The sequence below is a fragment of the Penaeus japonicus genome, unplaced genomic scaffold (assembly GCF_977035675.1).
Source record: "Penaeus japonicus unplaced genomic scaffold, GWHDUDI00000001_assembly GWHDUDI00000023, whole genome shotgun sequence".
In the NCBI taxonomy this organism is placed as follows: Eukaryota; Metazoa; Arthropoda; class Malacostraca; order Decapoda; family Penaeidae; genus Penaeus; species Penaeus japonicus.
Genome location: NW_028234425.1, coordinates 23,419,519 through 23,434,518, shown reverse-complemented (window position 1 = coordinate 23,434,518; position 15,000 = coordinate 23,419,519). Strand labels below are relative to the sequence as shown.

The 15,000-nt window shown below is 39.4% G+C and overlaps 2 protein-coding genes across 2 annotated transcripts in view; one reads left to right on the top strand and one right to left on the bottom strand.

The window, feature by feature from the left end:
- Nucleotides 1-390, top strand: part of LOC122254154 (nicotinamide riboside kinase 1) — a 4,817-nt gene extending 4,427 nt beyond the window's left edge. Inside the window, exon 2 of the mRNA XM_086550240.1 lies at nucleotides 1-390. This exon is cut by the window's left edge and continues 1,708 nt beyond it. The gene's annotated coding sequence lies outside the window, so the exon portion shown is untranslated.
- A 7,657-nt stretch (nucleotides 391-8,047) lies between these two features.
- Nucleotides 8,048-15,000, bottom strand: part of Mettl14 (methyltransferase like 14) — a 33,704-nt gene continuing 26,751 nt past the window's right edge. The window contains exons 5-8 of the mRNA XM_043017699.2: nucleotides 13,632-13,826; nucleotides 10,438-10,623; nucleotides 9,231-9,403; nucleotides 8,048-8,420 (exon numbers count right to left, since the gene is read on the bottom strand). Coding sequence (XP_042873633.1) covers nucleotides 8,159-8,420; nucleotides 9,231-9,403; nucleotides 10,438-10,623; nucleotides 13,632-13,826 — 816 coding nt within the window. The 3' untranslated portion in view covers nucleotides 8,048-8,158. The remainder of the gene's footprint in view (nucleotides 8,421-9,230; nucleotides 9,404-10,437; nucleotides 10,624-13,631; nucleotides 13,827-15,000) is intronic.

The following is a 15,000-nucleotide window of genomic DNA, read 5'->3' as shown; positions in this document are numbered from 1 at the left end:
ATCTGATTATGAATACGTTTTGAGAAAACTGTCCCCAAAATTCTCAGAAATACGACCTGGAAAGCTGCATCAACGCGTTCTCTTCCACCACGACAAAGCACCCGCTCACAGCGCTCGGGAGACAAGAGCTGTACTACGTGAATTTCGACATCCACCTTACAGCCCCGATTTATCCCCATCCGACTTCTTTTTGTTTTCAGACTTTTAAAAAATCATTGAAAGGTACCAATTTTCCCTCGGTTGAAGATGTAAAAAGAGCTGCTCAGACATGGTTCAGATCACATGACCCTCAGTTCTACTCAGACGGACTTAAAAGGCTGGCATCAACGTTTGCAGAAATGCAATGACCTTAATGGAGCATATGTTGAAAAATAAACATCATAACTGAAATAGTTTTTTTTTTCATATTGTCCTTTTTCCACGAACTTTTTGAAGCCCCCTCGTATATTGATTTTTTTTTCCAGGGTGACCGGGTGGGAGTATCAATTATTTTATAATTCATTTATTTTTCACCATGCTAGACCAAAGGCTGAAAATACAAAAAAGCTGGAACCTAATTGCCGCACATATAATAATAATAATAAAAAAATCTGCATGCTAGACTGCAGGCTGAAAATACATAAACCTGGAACCAATCTGCCGCAAACATAGTTAGATAAAGAAAAAAAAAACTGCATGCTAGACTAAACACAAGAAAGATGACTTGTGAATTCCCTGAATCATCTTACCCCTCTCTCTCTCTCTCTCTCCCTATTTTTTATACTGATCTCTCTGCTTCTCTATACCTCAAGTCAAAGGTATTCAAAGGGTCAACATAATTCATATGTGAGAATTACCTGTCAATCAAAGTTGACCTGATCTGACCCGATTTAAGCTTATCTTCGACCATTGCTGGAAATGATAAACAATGAACACTTTATACTCAGGGTGATGTGAAGTGATGGCAGGAGGCTCCAAGGTACGGAGACATGGCTTTCCCGCGTGTGGACATGATATACCGATGCGTCATACCAACTCCTCCTTTAGCGGAAGTATTCCTTGTCAGTCTGACCCTGGAGAGACCTACCATTAAAGCATCAGACAGAAGCTAAGGAAATTGACGGTTGTGGTTGTGGGTAGCAAAGTAGGCGAACTGTGGGTCCCAAAGGAAGGGTGTCCATCGAACCTCAAACGGCGAGCAGGGGACACCTGCCCCACATATAGCCTAGTGGGTACCGGGCCTGCATGTAGCATATGTGGGTAAAATCCCCATGAGCTGTGCATGTGGATACCCGGTCCCGCACCAGCCGCCTACTTATGTATGGGTCGACACCGGGGAGAGTGGCAGAGGTGGCACACCCTCAAAATGACTGCCTGAATTTTAATCTCAGGTGGGCCATCCAGGGGTGACATGGACCATTTGAGCAACTGCTAAAACTGAACCGACTGAGGGTGGAGGTAGCAACCATTGGTAGAAGAGGCAGCTCCAGTCGAAGAGCTTATAATGGCACGGAAATTGAAGAACACTTCTTGTATTCTATTACCCTGTATGCTCCTTCCACCTAATCTGAAAGAGATGTTCTACACCAATCTCGCTTCCGTGGCAGGTAGCTGGTTTTAAATAAGACAATCGCCTTGTACTGGGTAACTAGTACAGTATTCAGTAACTCCTAAATGTAATCGAGGCACTACACTGCTCAGCATACCAGGCAAAGTGCTCGCTCTCATTCTTCCGAGATGCACCAGAAATTAGTTCCACAACAGACTCTACCCTTGTGGTTCGAATCATTGTAAAAAAATCGTCGTGAGTTGGTCCATGGGCTATCTACAGCCTGCTAAAGGCTTTAGAGACAGCGCATTGCAATCACCATGTGACTCAGAAGAATTTCACAAAGAATATTGGAATAACAAGTCTATATACTGGTACCGAAAGGGCTGTAATGTGTGGTGGGACATGTAAAACTTCTTTTCTGTAAATTCATTGGTCTTCCAGGAACCGATATTGTGCGTAACCTGGACTTTTAACATGTGCCCTAGAACTTAATATTGACAGCTTATGCAACAGGTCAAATCATGGGGTACAGTTGGCAGGACCATGGACCATTGGGCTACGCTGAAGCTGGCGCAGGACCTGTTACCATCTGGGGCCGCCAACTCAGACAGACACTTGGCTCGACTCTGAGGACGATCTTGTCCATCAGGTTCTCTCCCCCAGATACAAACCTGGGTTTGGAAAATCAGCCGAACTTGCTGCGAGGAAGACGTGGTGTGCTAGACCTCCGCCATACTCGGTGCATTGATTGGTGATTGACTAATTGGTGCCAAAACTGATCTTTGTGGCACTCCGATACTTATCTTCTTGTAGTGTTTCCCACTAATCATAGTGCTCAATGGTCTTCTATAGTTTTCCAATGAACTCCACCTATTGTAAGTGTTTCATTGTCCATATCACTCTATTGTGTGACACTCCATCGAATTCCTTTTTACTTTAAATCATATCTAAAGCAAGTATGTAACCAATCCAGTCGTCTCCCTCTTGAAATAACTGAGAAATCTGTCATGAAACTAGAGATGCGCTTCCTTGAAAACAAACTGCTTGTTGCTCAGGATAGAACACCCTTTGCTAGAAGAATTCAGTGTTTTATTCATATTTCTTAGCATTTGCTAATGTTGTTACTATTCTGTCTTCATTACATCTTCTTCAATTAATTTCCATATGTACTGAAAAAATACCGCGTCTCCACACTATACAGGAATTCAATATAATCGGATCATAATTTAAAACTTCTATTAATAACTCCAGCCTAGTAAATAAGTTTATGCTCGCTCTACCTTTGTCTCCGAAGGGCTGTCCCGTGAAGAAGCGAAGTGATCCCGAGTTGTCAAGTGACCAAAGCTTTTACCATCAGTAAGGCAACCCATTTATCTCTGTGACGTAGACTCTTGGATACAGAGTGTATGAGCAGAAAATGTTTGAATGGGAATTACTTGAGATTATAAGAGATGTGGTTGGTGTCTTTCGAATAATATAATATCTCTACCAGAAATACGTGTGAAATTATTCCGTTTCATTCGTATTTTTTTTCTACATTTATCGTAATGAACTTGAATATCTTGTCCCCCACTTGTCTCAAAATACAAAATTGTCATTCTTTAAACAAATGTGGAGGAATTTAAAGGGGGTGGATAGTTATTGACAAGAAATCTCTAGAAATTGCATAAATATTTACTCCTACTATACAAGCCCAATTGGTTGGCTTACAGGGAGGGAGGGAGGAAGGAAAGAAAGAGAGAGGGAGGGAGGAAGCAAGGAAGGAGCGAGAAAAGAGTGGGGAAACAAGAAATGAGGGAGGAATGGAGGAAGGAATGGAGGCAGGAAGGAAGGAAGGGTGGGAGGAAGGAAAGAGGGAGAGAGGGAGGAAGGAAAGAGGGAGAGAGGGAGGAAGGAAAGAGGGAGGGAGGGAGGAAGGGTAAGAGTGAGGGAGGGAGGGAGGGAGAGAGGGAGGAAGCAAGGAAGGAGCGAGGAAGGGAGGGAGGGAGGGAGGAAGGGAGGAAGGAAGGAAGGAAGGAAGGAAGGAAGGAAGGAAAGAGGGAGGGAGGGAGGGAGGGAGGGAGGGAGGGAGGGAGGGAGGAAGGGAGGAAGGAATGAAGGAGGAAAGAAGGAAGGAATGAAGGAGGAAGGAAGGAAGGAAGAGAGGGAGCAGTGAGTAAGGGAAATCACAGCTCTCGTGTATAAGATCACCTTTTAATGCCAGAAGATTAATATGATCTTTGTAAAATCAGATTATCAGATTTCTTTTCAAAGGGAACATACAAAAACAGAGCGAAAAGCCAAGATGAGGATAGTAGGAGTGAAATTCTTTTAACACTAAGAACTGCCTCATACAATAAAAAAAATGTACATGTAATTAATAGAATAACTGTAGGAAGAAGGAAAGAAGTGAATTAAGGCATAAAACTGGGAGATATGACAGACTAATAATGAAGAAATATATAGCAAGGTGAGTTTTGAAATAAAGGAAATATTTACACTGGTCACACTAGAAGATTTTGATAAAATAAAATAAAATATTCAAATTCTCTTTGATTCACCACAAGAATTCTTTTGTTGATGATGATGAAAAGGAAGAAGAAATAGAAAAAGAAAGAATAAGAAAAAGGAAACTAAAGAAAAAAAAGGATAAGAAAGAGAAGAGATATGATATATGGAAATAAATAAATAAAAATACACTTTCACAACATATTAGTGATAAGATCCCGTGGAAGGGAGTACAGATGAGCATGACAATCTAAGAACTAATCACAGCCTTTGCAACAGTATCAAAAAGACATGGAGTATGTTTTTTCTTAGAGGTTTCTATGTGATCTTGCTTTGAAACTCTGGTCTAGGAGAAATAAGAAATAAGAGACAAATATGAAAAAAATAGGAACAAGGCATTAACCCATTGCAGACGGGGATAAATTTGCTTGCCCAGCCTCCAGGATAGGTTTTATTTTAGAGAGAGACCACTTGAAGCAATATAATTTGAATCATCCCACTCTCTTTCAGTCATTCATTGTAAAACTAGAGCGGTTTTTAGAGACTTGTATGTGCCATATGACAGGCTCTATCAGTGCTGCAATTGACTAAAATTGTAGTATATTATCCATATTAGCTCATTATTTTCTTTATACTAAATGTAATAGAAGTATTGCTGTTTTATGGGAAGACAAAAGGCAACTTTATTTTTTCGTATTTTTGTGCTGTCATGAACGAATACGAAACATACAATAAAGATAACAAGAAGAGGTAGGGAAGAGGAATGAAACCTATGCTTGTGACTGTGAGTGCCACAGTGAAAGGCATCCATATTGGCACAGGAGCACATTTTAGACACAGGGTATGGATTGAGTCACCTTCCTCTTCTCGTTCTGCCTGCACATCCTTCATCGGCGGTACTTTAGAGCAAGGATTCATCAACTTAGTGTGTGCCATCGCTCTATAGAGACAGTGCTTGCTAGAGACCATGGATGGGTGCCATTCAAGGCTCTCTCTCCTGCTGTTGCTAGGAAAAAGTGGTGCCATCTAGGTTTTGGATGTTAAGCTAGCACAATATTACGGTAATTATAGTAATTATGACTGCAGTAGCCATCATCACTCATTCCTTTTTCATAGCAAAATAAAATAGCAATGGTCCAAAATCCCGAACGTCATGTACGTCATGATGCCTGTCGTCAGGCCAAAGCTCGTACGTCATGTATGTCATGACACCCGTCCGCAGTGGGTTAATCATGAATATGAAAACAATAAGAATGCAAAGAGAGATGAAAAATAGTCAAAATACATACATCTAGAGCAAGCAGACCTATACAACAATAAAGCAAAGAATTATTCAACACTGGAAGACTTTTTCTAAACTCTCATTAGTATGAGAATTAAAAGATTAATGACAAGGTTTGTATAATTTAGTTGTGCCATGGCTGGAGGAGAGGGGTAAGCAAGACATGTGCCCTCCCCTATAGATTATGAGCGGTTAACCCACTACGGATGGGGGAGAGATTCGCTTGCCCAGTCTCCAGGATGGGTTCCATTTCAGAGTGAGGCAGCTGTGTGCAACATAGCTTGACTTTTCCCACTCTCTTTTAGACACTCATTGTAAAGCTAGAGCCATTTTTGCATTTTAATTTTTGTGTGTTTTGCTGTATTTTGCAACTTATATCTGTCATATCTCATTGCTGCAGTTGACTAAGTTTGTAGTTTAGGGTCCATATCAGCTCATTGCTTTCTTTATACACAGCATGATAAAAGTATTGCTGTTTTATGGGAGGACAGAAAGCAACTTTATTTCTTCAAATATAAGTAATGTCATGAACAAATATGAAACATATAACCATCCTCAATGAAGATAGCGTGAAGAGGTAGGGAAGAGGAAGGAAACTTGTGCCTTTGACTGACAGCCATATTCTAAATCCCTAAGCGCGCCGTGTACATGACATGAACATGCCGCGATTCTTATTCTAGAAGCGCGGGTTCGCGGCAAAAGCGTGGCAAATTCGTGGCAAATGCGTGGAAAGTATTGGAACAATCGTGGAAACTCCGTGGCAAGGGGGTAGGCTTGTCACGATAGTTACACGAGTGAAAAAAATCATATTTTTACTGTACTTTTTCTTACCAATACTTCATATGAGCATACTACGTTTGAAAAGTAATACCTATATTGGTTATATTAGGCATCATTGTCTTAGACACGGATTACAAACTCTTTTAGGAAAACATGGATTCTCTGCTGATTTTGAGTTTGTTTACCTTTTGGCGGACTTTTCGAAGGAGAGTGAAGTTAAATGAATGGTAAAAGTAGTCAGGGACGTAAAATTAAAGCATATAATTATATGAAATATGTATACATTAAATCTATATGTATCATATATTAAAAATGCGCATATATGTACAGTATATACAAAGATGAAATAAGGAAGATCTGTTCATAAACACACGATCCCTCTCATCCCGTTTGTTTTGATCGAGCGTAGAGTGAATTACCAACAGCGCGTTCGTGAAATGGTTGTCAATTCTTAAACTAGGAACAAGTACAACGACTGATTCATACCAAAATTGAAGTATCTTATGTTAGTGCTACCTATGATTGTAGTTTCTCTTATGAATTTGTCGTTTGGACAGTGTCATTCATCAGAAACATGTTAACTTTGGAACGGTTGGTAAACCTGAAGCAACTGCCGCAAACTTGCCACGCTTTTGCGTCCTAGAATACCGCATTCGTTACATGAACACGACATGGACATAACATGAACATGACATGGCCACGACACGCAGAAAACGTCATAGAATACGGCTGTGAGTGCCACAGTACAAGTGCTTGCTAGAGACAGTGGATGAGTGTCATTCATTGTTCTCTCTCCTGCTGGTGCTAAAAGAAAAGTGGTGCCATCTAGGTTTTGGATGTTAGGTGAAACCAATTTTGCTTAATATTACAGCAATTATAGTAATTAACACTGCAACTGTCATCATCACTCACTCATTACTCAGCACAATAAAATAAAACAGTGCTCCAAAATCCCTAACCAGCATGTATGTCATGACACCCGTCATCAGGCCAGAGCTCCTGCATCACGTATGTCATGACACCCGTACACAATGGGTTCACTTAATATCTGAAGTTGAACAGGTTACCAATTACTTGCGGAAGTTGTTGGTAAAATATGAACAATTCATTCATGCAAGGTGCAAGAGAGAAGGCTCACAGACCTTCTCTCCTTGGAAGCTCTGGGAATACGGGCCATTTTCCATCATTTGTGTGTGTGTGTGTGTGTGTGTGTGTGTGTGTGTGTGTGTGTGTGTGTGTGTGTGTGTGTGTGTGTGTGTGTGTGTGTGTGTGTGTGTGTGTGTGTGTGTGTGTGTGTGTGTGTGTGTGTGTGTGTGTGTGTGTGTGTGTGTGTGTGTGAGTGTGTTTTTTTTCTTAGTGTTACCAATAGCACCCTTTTGGTTGTAGGAAAATATATGGGTGACAAAAAGCAGTAATATATCCCATAGCGGAACATAATAAAGTTCAACACCAGACTGAAACAGTTCAAGAGGTAAAGGCCAAAATGTTCCTCCTTTAGAAAACAAAGAGGCTTTTTATCAGTCTTATACCTTACACCCTTTAAGTCTACCTCTAACCACCCCCTCCCTCCCTCTCCCAAATTTTCTAATGACCTACTGCATCTTCCTTTACTAATATCAAATCTAATTTAGAAGACATCTTAGCTCTTAGAAAAACTGGATTATTTAAGATCTACCAGTTTTTTACCATTATTGCTTCATTATTTCTTCCCTTTTCAGATCAGTTTAAGTAAATTAGATATATATATATATTTTTTTTTTTGTAATTTATTTTAACACAACTTATTTGTATTCTGACAAACTTTTCACAGATAATAATCCGAACTATATATATAGTAACATAATCCTCAAAGTTAAAACATATAATATCTTTTAAAAAAGTAAAGCTTTAACTTCTGTTTAAATTAACTCATGATATTTATTTATTTTTTGTTTAATTATGAGAAGGACCATATACAAAATAGTTATCAATATCAAAACTTTATGAAATCAAGGCTACGTGAAGTCTTGATCAACATTATCCTATGGAAGGTGAAAGGCGACCCACTGTTATGAACATAACGACTTGCCGTCCCGCAATTATCTGCTTCTACCTCTTCCCCGCGTGAAACTTCCGCGCGACGACAGCCCTCCCCTCCCTCGCCCCCCTGGGCCCCCCTTCTGCTTGGGCGGAGGGGATTTGGGTCGCAAGGCCTCGATGCGTTCCGTGCACCCGGTGGTGGTCTGCCCGTTGGCGAAGTAGCCCGCATACACGTCGGGGTCAAAGTTGCTGCTTGTCAAGCCTGGGCCTATGGTGAGCCAGCCAGGGCGGATGGTGCTGTCACGACCAAATACGTGGAGCCTGCAGGGGGAAGGCAGGAGATACAATTCATGACTTTCTTATGTAACCTATGTCTAAACAGCATCCCTAACACCACTAATAATTGTCTATTAAATAAGAAATAATTATAAATGTAACAAACTAAAAATTACTTCCCCAAAAACATATCTATCTGTTCTCATAAAGAATATCTTACTTCCTTTAGTTTTCAGTTACATTTCCCTAAATGATTAGGTGGGGCAACAAGGCTTGTTAAGGTCAAGATAAAACTGTAAGAAAACTGGCAAACCTCCTATTCGAGAACTATGAAGAGTGTCCTAAATAATATGCAATAAGACATCAAAATTACTATATAAGGAATAAAAGCAGTCATAGAGATAACACATAAATGTGCCAATATATGTGCTCTTAGTAAAGTCACTATGTACATATACCAACTCCTAAAGGGTATCTTACAAATCTGATACAGAAATGTACTAAACAATCACTTGTACCTACTCTGAATTACACAAAAAATAGTTGTATATTTGGAAACTATGGATCATAATCTACATAATTAAACTTGGAAATATTATAATTCATTTTTAGCTTCTTGTGGAATATTGGTACAGGTTGTTAATGCCTTCACTCGAAAATGTTTTTTAAAAATATGCACTTCCTCTAAGGGTTAAGCATAGTTCTCCAAAAAAAAACGTGAATACAAAATATTTATCAATATCAACAAAATATATTCTTCACATACATCCCTCCTGACACACGAACACAAAACCACCTCAAGGTCCTTTCCATCCACTCAACCCAACACACAAGCACCTCAAACACCCTCCTCACCTTCGACGTCCCAGGCAGAAATGTTCAATGATGTGGAATATTTCGACAGGCTTCTCCAGGGAGCCATACTCTGCCTCTTCCGAGATGATCAAATCGATGTCGACGTTGGCGTGGATGAAGTCACCGTCAGTCGAACGTCTGACGGTTCCCTTTATACCCATCAGGCAATGTTCCTGATATGCAATGCAGGGAAAGTTTTAATACCTTTATAGGTAAATTTAATTGCAACTTAATTTGTAATTTCCATCTTGACATATATGAGAAAGGGCATTTTTTTTTTTTTCCAATCTATGATTCTTATCACACACAGATATCAGTAAATAACTTTTTTTTCCCCATTTACAAAGTAATAACACCTTAAATCTATGCATTCTAACAAGGGGCTTCATATATATATATGTGTGTGTGTGTGTGTGTGTGTGTGTGTGTGTGTGTGTGTGTGTGTGTGTGTGTGTGTGTGTGTGTGTGTGTGTGTGTGTGTGTGTGTGTGTGTGTGTGTGTGTGTGTGTGTGTGTGTGTGTGTGTGTGTGTGTGTGCGAGAGAGAGAGAGAGAGAGAGAGAGAGAGAGAGAGAGAGAGAGAGAGAGAGAGAGAGAGAGAGAGAGAGAGAGAGTGTGTGTATGTGTGCGTGTGTGTGTGTGTGTGTGTGTGTGTGTGTGTGTGTGTGTGTGTGTGTGCGTGTGCGTGTGCGTGTGCGTGTGCGTGTGCGTGTGCGTGTGCGTGTGCGTGTGCGTGTGCGTGTGCGTGTGCGTGTGTGCGCACGCGCGCGAGTGCATGTTATCGTGTAATGTAAGCAATTCATTTAATGGTAAAATGCGGTTGAGATTTGCAGAGCCAAAGTACACCTTTTAAACAATCTGCAGAAGCATACTCATTACCAATGAACTTTGTTAAGATGATATCAGTGTGCATAACTGTTTGTGCAAATATAAATGTGTATTTGTTTGTATGAATTGAATCACAGATACAAAATGAAAGCCAGTGAGAGAAAGAAAAACCTGTGGCATTGAGAGGCCACCACCACCTTCTTCTACGTGAGATTTACATGTTCCTGTGTTTACGATTTATGACCCAAACAGGAAACTAAGAAAACATAACTCGATTCATGCATTTAGATACCAACCTAATCTAAACTATTATGAGGAAAAAATCATGGCCATTGCTAAACTGCATAACTGAATCACTTTCTTATTCTGATAGGTTCTTACTTTCGTTCGCTGGAACACCGCTTTTGGCTCGAGATTCTTCAGGTGTCCCGGATTGTTTATATTTGTTCGTATCCAACATATGTCTTCGCAGCGCCGGAAGCCCCACTTTCGCAGACATTGTCGACCCAAGTCTAGGCCTTCAGAAGAACCACACCAGAGGAAGATAAAGCTGCGTGGAGCTGCTACCTGTTGTTGGCGAGGAAAATTTGATAGTAATAATAATAATAACAATAAAAACTATATTGATAATAAAACACAAAATATTCTATACCAACTGCCATATGTAAGCAAGACAGAAAAAAAGAAAAAATCTTTTAACCCATTCACGTTAGGGATTATATTTGCATAATGCTGCTACTGCCAGCTAGATAACAAGGGTGTGCAGTAACTAAGTGCGAGATCTCTCCTGGTGCGATGCCGCACTGCACAATAGGGTATTTCAATAATTGGTGATTTTTGAAAAATCCTTCAAATTCACGGAGACTGTTCAGAAGTAGGCGCCATTTATTTTTTCTTGACTAGTGATACCATTTTTATTTGTTTTTATCAATATTTACCTATTGCACTTTTTACTCAAAGATACGAAAAATACTATTAAATAATTAGTTTAGTCTGGGGTGAAATTACCCGTTTTCTATATTTTCTTCGTCATTTTAGCAGTAATTACTTAACGATGTATTCAAATTATGTTGATTTTTTCAATCGTGTATAGTATAATTTGAACTTTTAAGAGTATCTTTTCTATAATTAATCATAATAAAACACATTCTGAAAGTATATTACAAATTAGAAACGTATCTTTTATTGGCAACAACTTCTCACATATATCATATTACCCTATCCACATTTCCTTTCAATCTCTTCCGCAATTACCGTATATTTGATATAGAGACAAGGGTATTGATGTCTCGGGACCGCTTCATGTCTCCAATCAGTCTTTCACAATGCTGATTATGATCGGGAATTAGTACACTCTTAGCCTCCCATACAGAGTGGTTACCTTGGCCATAGAGATGGCATACCTTATTCATATCTTCCCGTATATGATAAAACAAAGGGGAACTAAACACTCTTTCCGAAAAACCTGGGACATTCACAAACTTTTCTGTGCTGAGGTTCCATAACTTCTCATAGGAAATATTGTACCAAATTCAATCCTTCAGGTTTGGCTGGTTTGTATATCCAGCTTTTTCCAATTCCATTTTCAGCATACCAAATACCTCATGTATGCTGTCACCATCGTGAGAGAGTGGCATGAAAATGACATCTGTGTTATGCAGATATCTACTGATGGATTTAAAGTAGGATTTGTCAAACCCTAATCTGATCCCTACTTCTGAAAACATTTGAGATGCCCCAAATGCTGCCTGATATATTGTCGGTTTCTGTACTAATGACAGCTTTTCGCCAGCAAAAGAAATGGATCTTTGAGAACTCGAAGATACCTTTGATAACAGTAGGGTTCTTTTGCAATGTCCCCAAGCATCTAATCAAATTGTCTTTCAAGCCAACTTTGGTCTTGGATGGCAAATCATTTTCAGTACTTCATAATTTATCAAGTACAACATCAAGTGATATACAAACATGTAATGATGAACACATGTAACCTAACCACCTAACACCAACTGGCACAAATATCCTAGGCAATATTATGTTTTTTAAATTCTTTTAAGGGCTCAAGACAAAATAATTTTGCATGTCGGTTCAGTAGTTCATGATTGGTTACCCGTCAATAGCATTAAAGTTAATTGGCCACTGAAAATGGACCTCATCATTTATATCCTTATAAAAATCAATCACTTCAATTAATTCCCTGAGGTTATGACATGTTTTTATTCATATTGGTTATCTTCAATGAAGCTAGAGTGACATCTCTTTTACCAATAGTTGCCTGCCTTTTCTTGCGGAAAATGGTAGTATCAAAAGGAATCAATCGGCTGTCAAGACCTACTACTTGAGAAAAAAAAGCATCAGTAAAATTTGTTGCATTATTTCCGTGGTGTATTTCCGTTTCCCTTCTGGCAGTCATCAGGAGTGGATAAATCTTCTAAGGTTGAGGAAGATTAAGTTTCCGTTGTCATGTTCATCATCTGTATCGTTTTCACACATTCCTGAATCTCACTCAGTAATTTATTTGCACGACTACATTTCCTCTTATTTCTGTATTCCTTCCTTTTATGGCTTTATGGTCAGCAGAACCAGTGGATACAGCACTACCATTTAACTTTGCTTCATACCACTCGATGTCTTGTAGCACTCTCTCGGTTGTCTCTCTTCGTTTATTTCAGTACCAATAAACGAAGCTTTCAAACTCTCCTCCTGTGTATAATAATATACTTTCTTTATGTCAAGTACTTTTGTGATGGCCTTTAGTTTAGTAATAGCCTTCAGTCCAAATTTCTGATATAATTCTTCAATTTAGTCACAAGTTTCAAAGCAATTTGTCGTCCAGAAAAGTTTGAATTTCAATCAAACACTTTCAGCGAATTATATCGTGCCAATATATCACAAACAAGTAGCAACACAACAGAAGCTTGTTGGAATGTATAATAATGTTATTAATTAACTAACGTTTATATGCTTATTGAAGAAACACGGCATTACCTTACAGGCCATTAGGTTCAGTGAGGAACTAGAAGTATTGAAAGACTTCCGACCTAAGGTCATTGAGGAACTTGCTATATGTGGTATTTAAGTGCTTAAGGTCTGTGAGAAATTTGTTGCATGCAATATTTAGGTTCCCAAGATCAGCGAGGAACTTCCTGCACCTTAAGACACAAATTTGATTACAACTCGGAAGGGAACTATCATCACTTAACGTTAGCGAGGAAGTTCGAAGTGCGTGGACCTCGTCCGCTGCGCGGCCCCAATTCCGCGAAAATGCGTAATATATTAAATTGAAAAGTGCAACCCCTAAACGTTATCAGATCAAGCTGATTTTTTTCACATTTCATTTTTATGATATATGGAGCCTATTTTTGTACAGTCACAATGACATTTCAAAAGTTGCAATTATTGAAATACCCTACTGCACAACTGCATAAAAATGTGTCTATACAAATGAAACTCCTGTGATTATGTGCATATGTAACAATGTAAACCATACAGTCTGAGGTAGAGATGATGGGAGCAAAATATGACGATGACGTGATAGGACATCTTCATTGTGAATGGGTTGAAGCCACTTAAATCACCTGTGCAATGTCCAGGTCCATGATCTTCTGCCAATCCCAGAACTCTACATTGTTGACTCCCGTGTGCTGGTACTCTTCCAGCGGAGGCTCAACGAGAATCACGTCAAATTTGACAGGCAGGTCACGCCAGTCAAAGGTGTGCAGGTCGGACTGCAGGTACATTGGTGGCGTTGCTGTTGCAGCTATCAGCTCATCCTGAGAAAATGGAAGTTATGATTAATATGAAAATCAGCTAATGATCAATGAATTATGATTAATTTGAATACTGTCATGCACAGGTGAAGAATTGTAAAGAAACCAACAAAACAAAAATATAAAAACACACAAATAAACATCAAGTGATCATTGTTATCACAACAAACACTATCACTTCTCCTCAATGACGTGTTTTTTTGTCATACATGACGCAGGACCTCTTGCCTGACAATGGGCGTCATGGCGTTCGGGGATTCTGGATCACTATGTTATTTTATTGTACTATAAGTAATGAGTGAGTGATGTTGACAATTGCAGTCATAATTATTATAACTGCCGTAATAATAAGCAAAATGGTTTTCAACTCACTTACAAAACCTAGATGGCACCACTTTCTTCTAGCACCAGCAGGAGAGAGAGCCTTGAATGACACCCATCTACGGTCTCTAGCAAGCACTATCTCTGTAGAGTGATGGCACATTGCAAGTTCCCGACCTCTTGCTCTAAAGTACCACAGATGAAAGATGTGCAGACCAAACGAGAGGAGGAAGGTGACTCACATCATGCCCAATGCATACAATGTGACCCTGTGCCAGTATGAATGCCTTCTATTGTGGCACTCACTGTCAAAAGCACAAGTTTCCTTCCTCTTCCCAACCTCTTCCTTTTGGATGGTTATAAGTTTCGTGTTTGTTCGTGACAGCACAGAAATACGAAAAAATAAAGTTGTTATTTTGTCCCCCCTAAAACAGTAATACTTCTATCACATTGAGTGTAAAGAAAAAAAATGAGTTGATATGGACCCTGAACTACAATTTTAGTCAACTGCAGAATTGATGGAGCCTGTGATATGACAGATATAAATTTCTAAAAATAGTAAAACACACAAAAAAACAACACACAAAAAAACAAAACACAAAAATGTCTCTAGCTCTACAATGAGTGAATAAAAGGGAGTGGGAAAAATCAAAATATGTTGCAGAAGCTGCCTCGATCAGAAATAAAACTCATCCTGGAGCCTGTGTAAGCAAATCTATCCCCCGTCGGCAATGGGTTAAAGGTGCCGTTTATCCACTCTGGTCACTTTGCAACCTCCAGCCAACCAACCACTTGCATTGATTACATTACACTCCCCTGGGTTTGGGGCGCCTAAGAAAGCTTCAATTTTATTTTT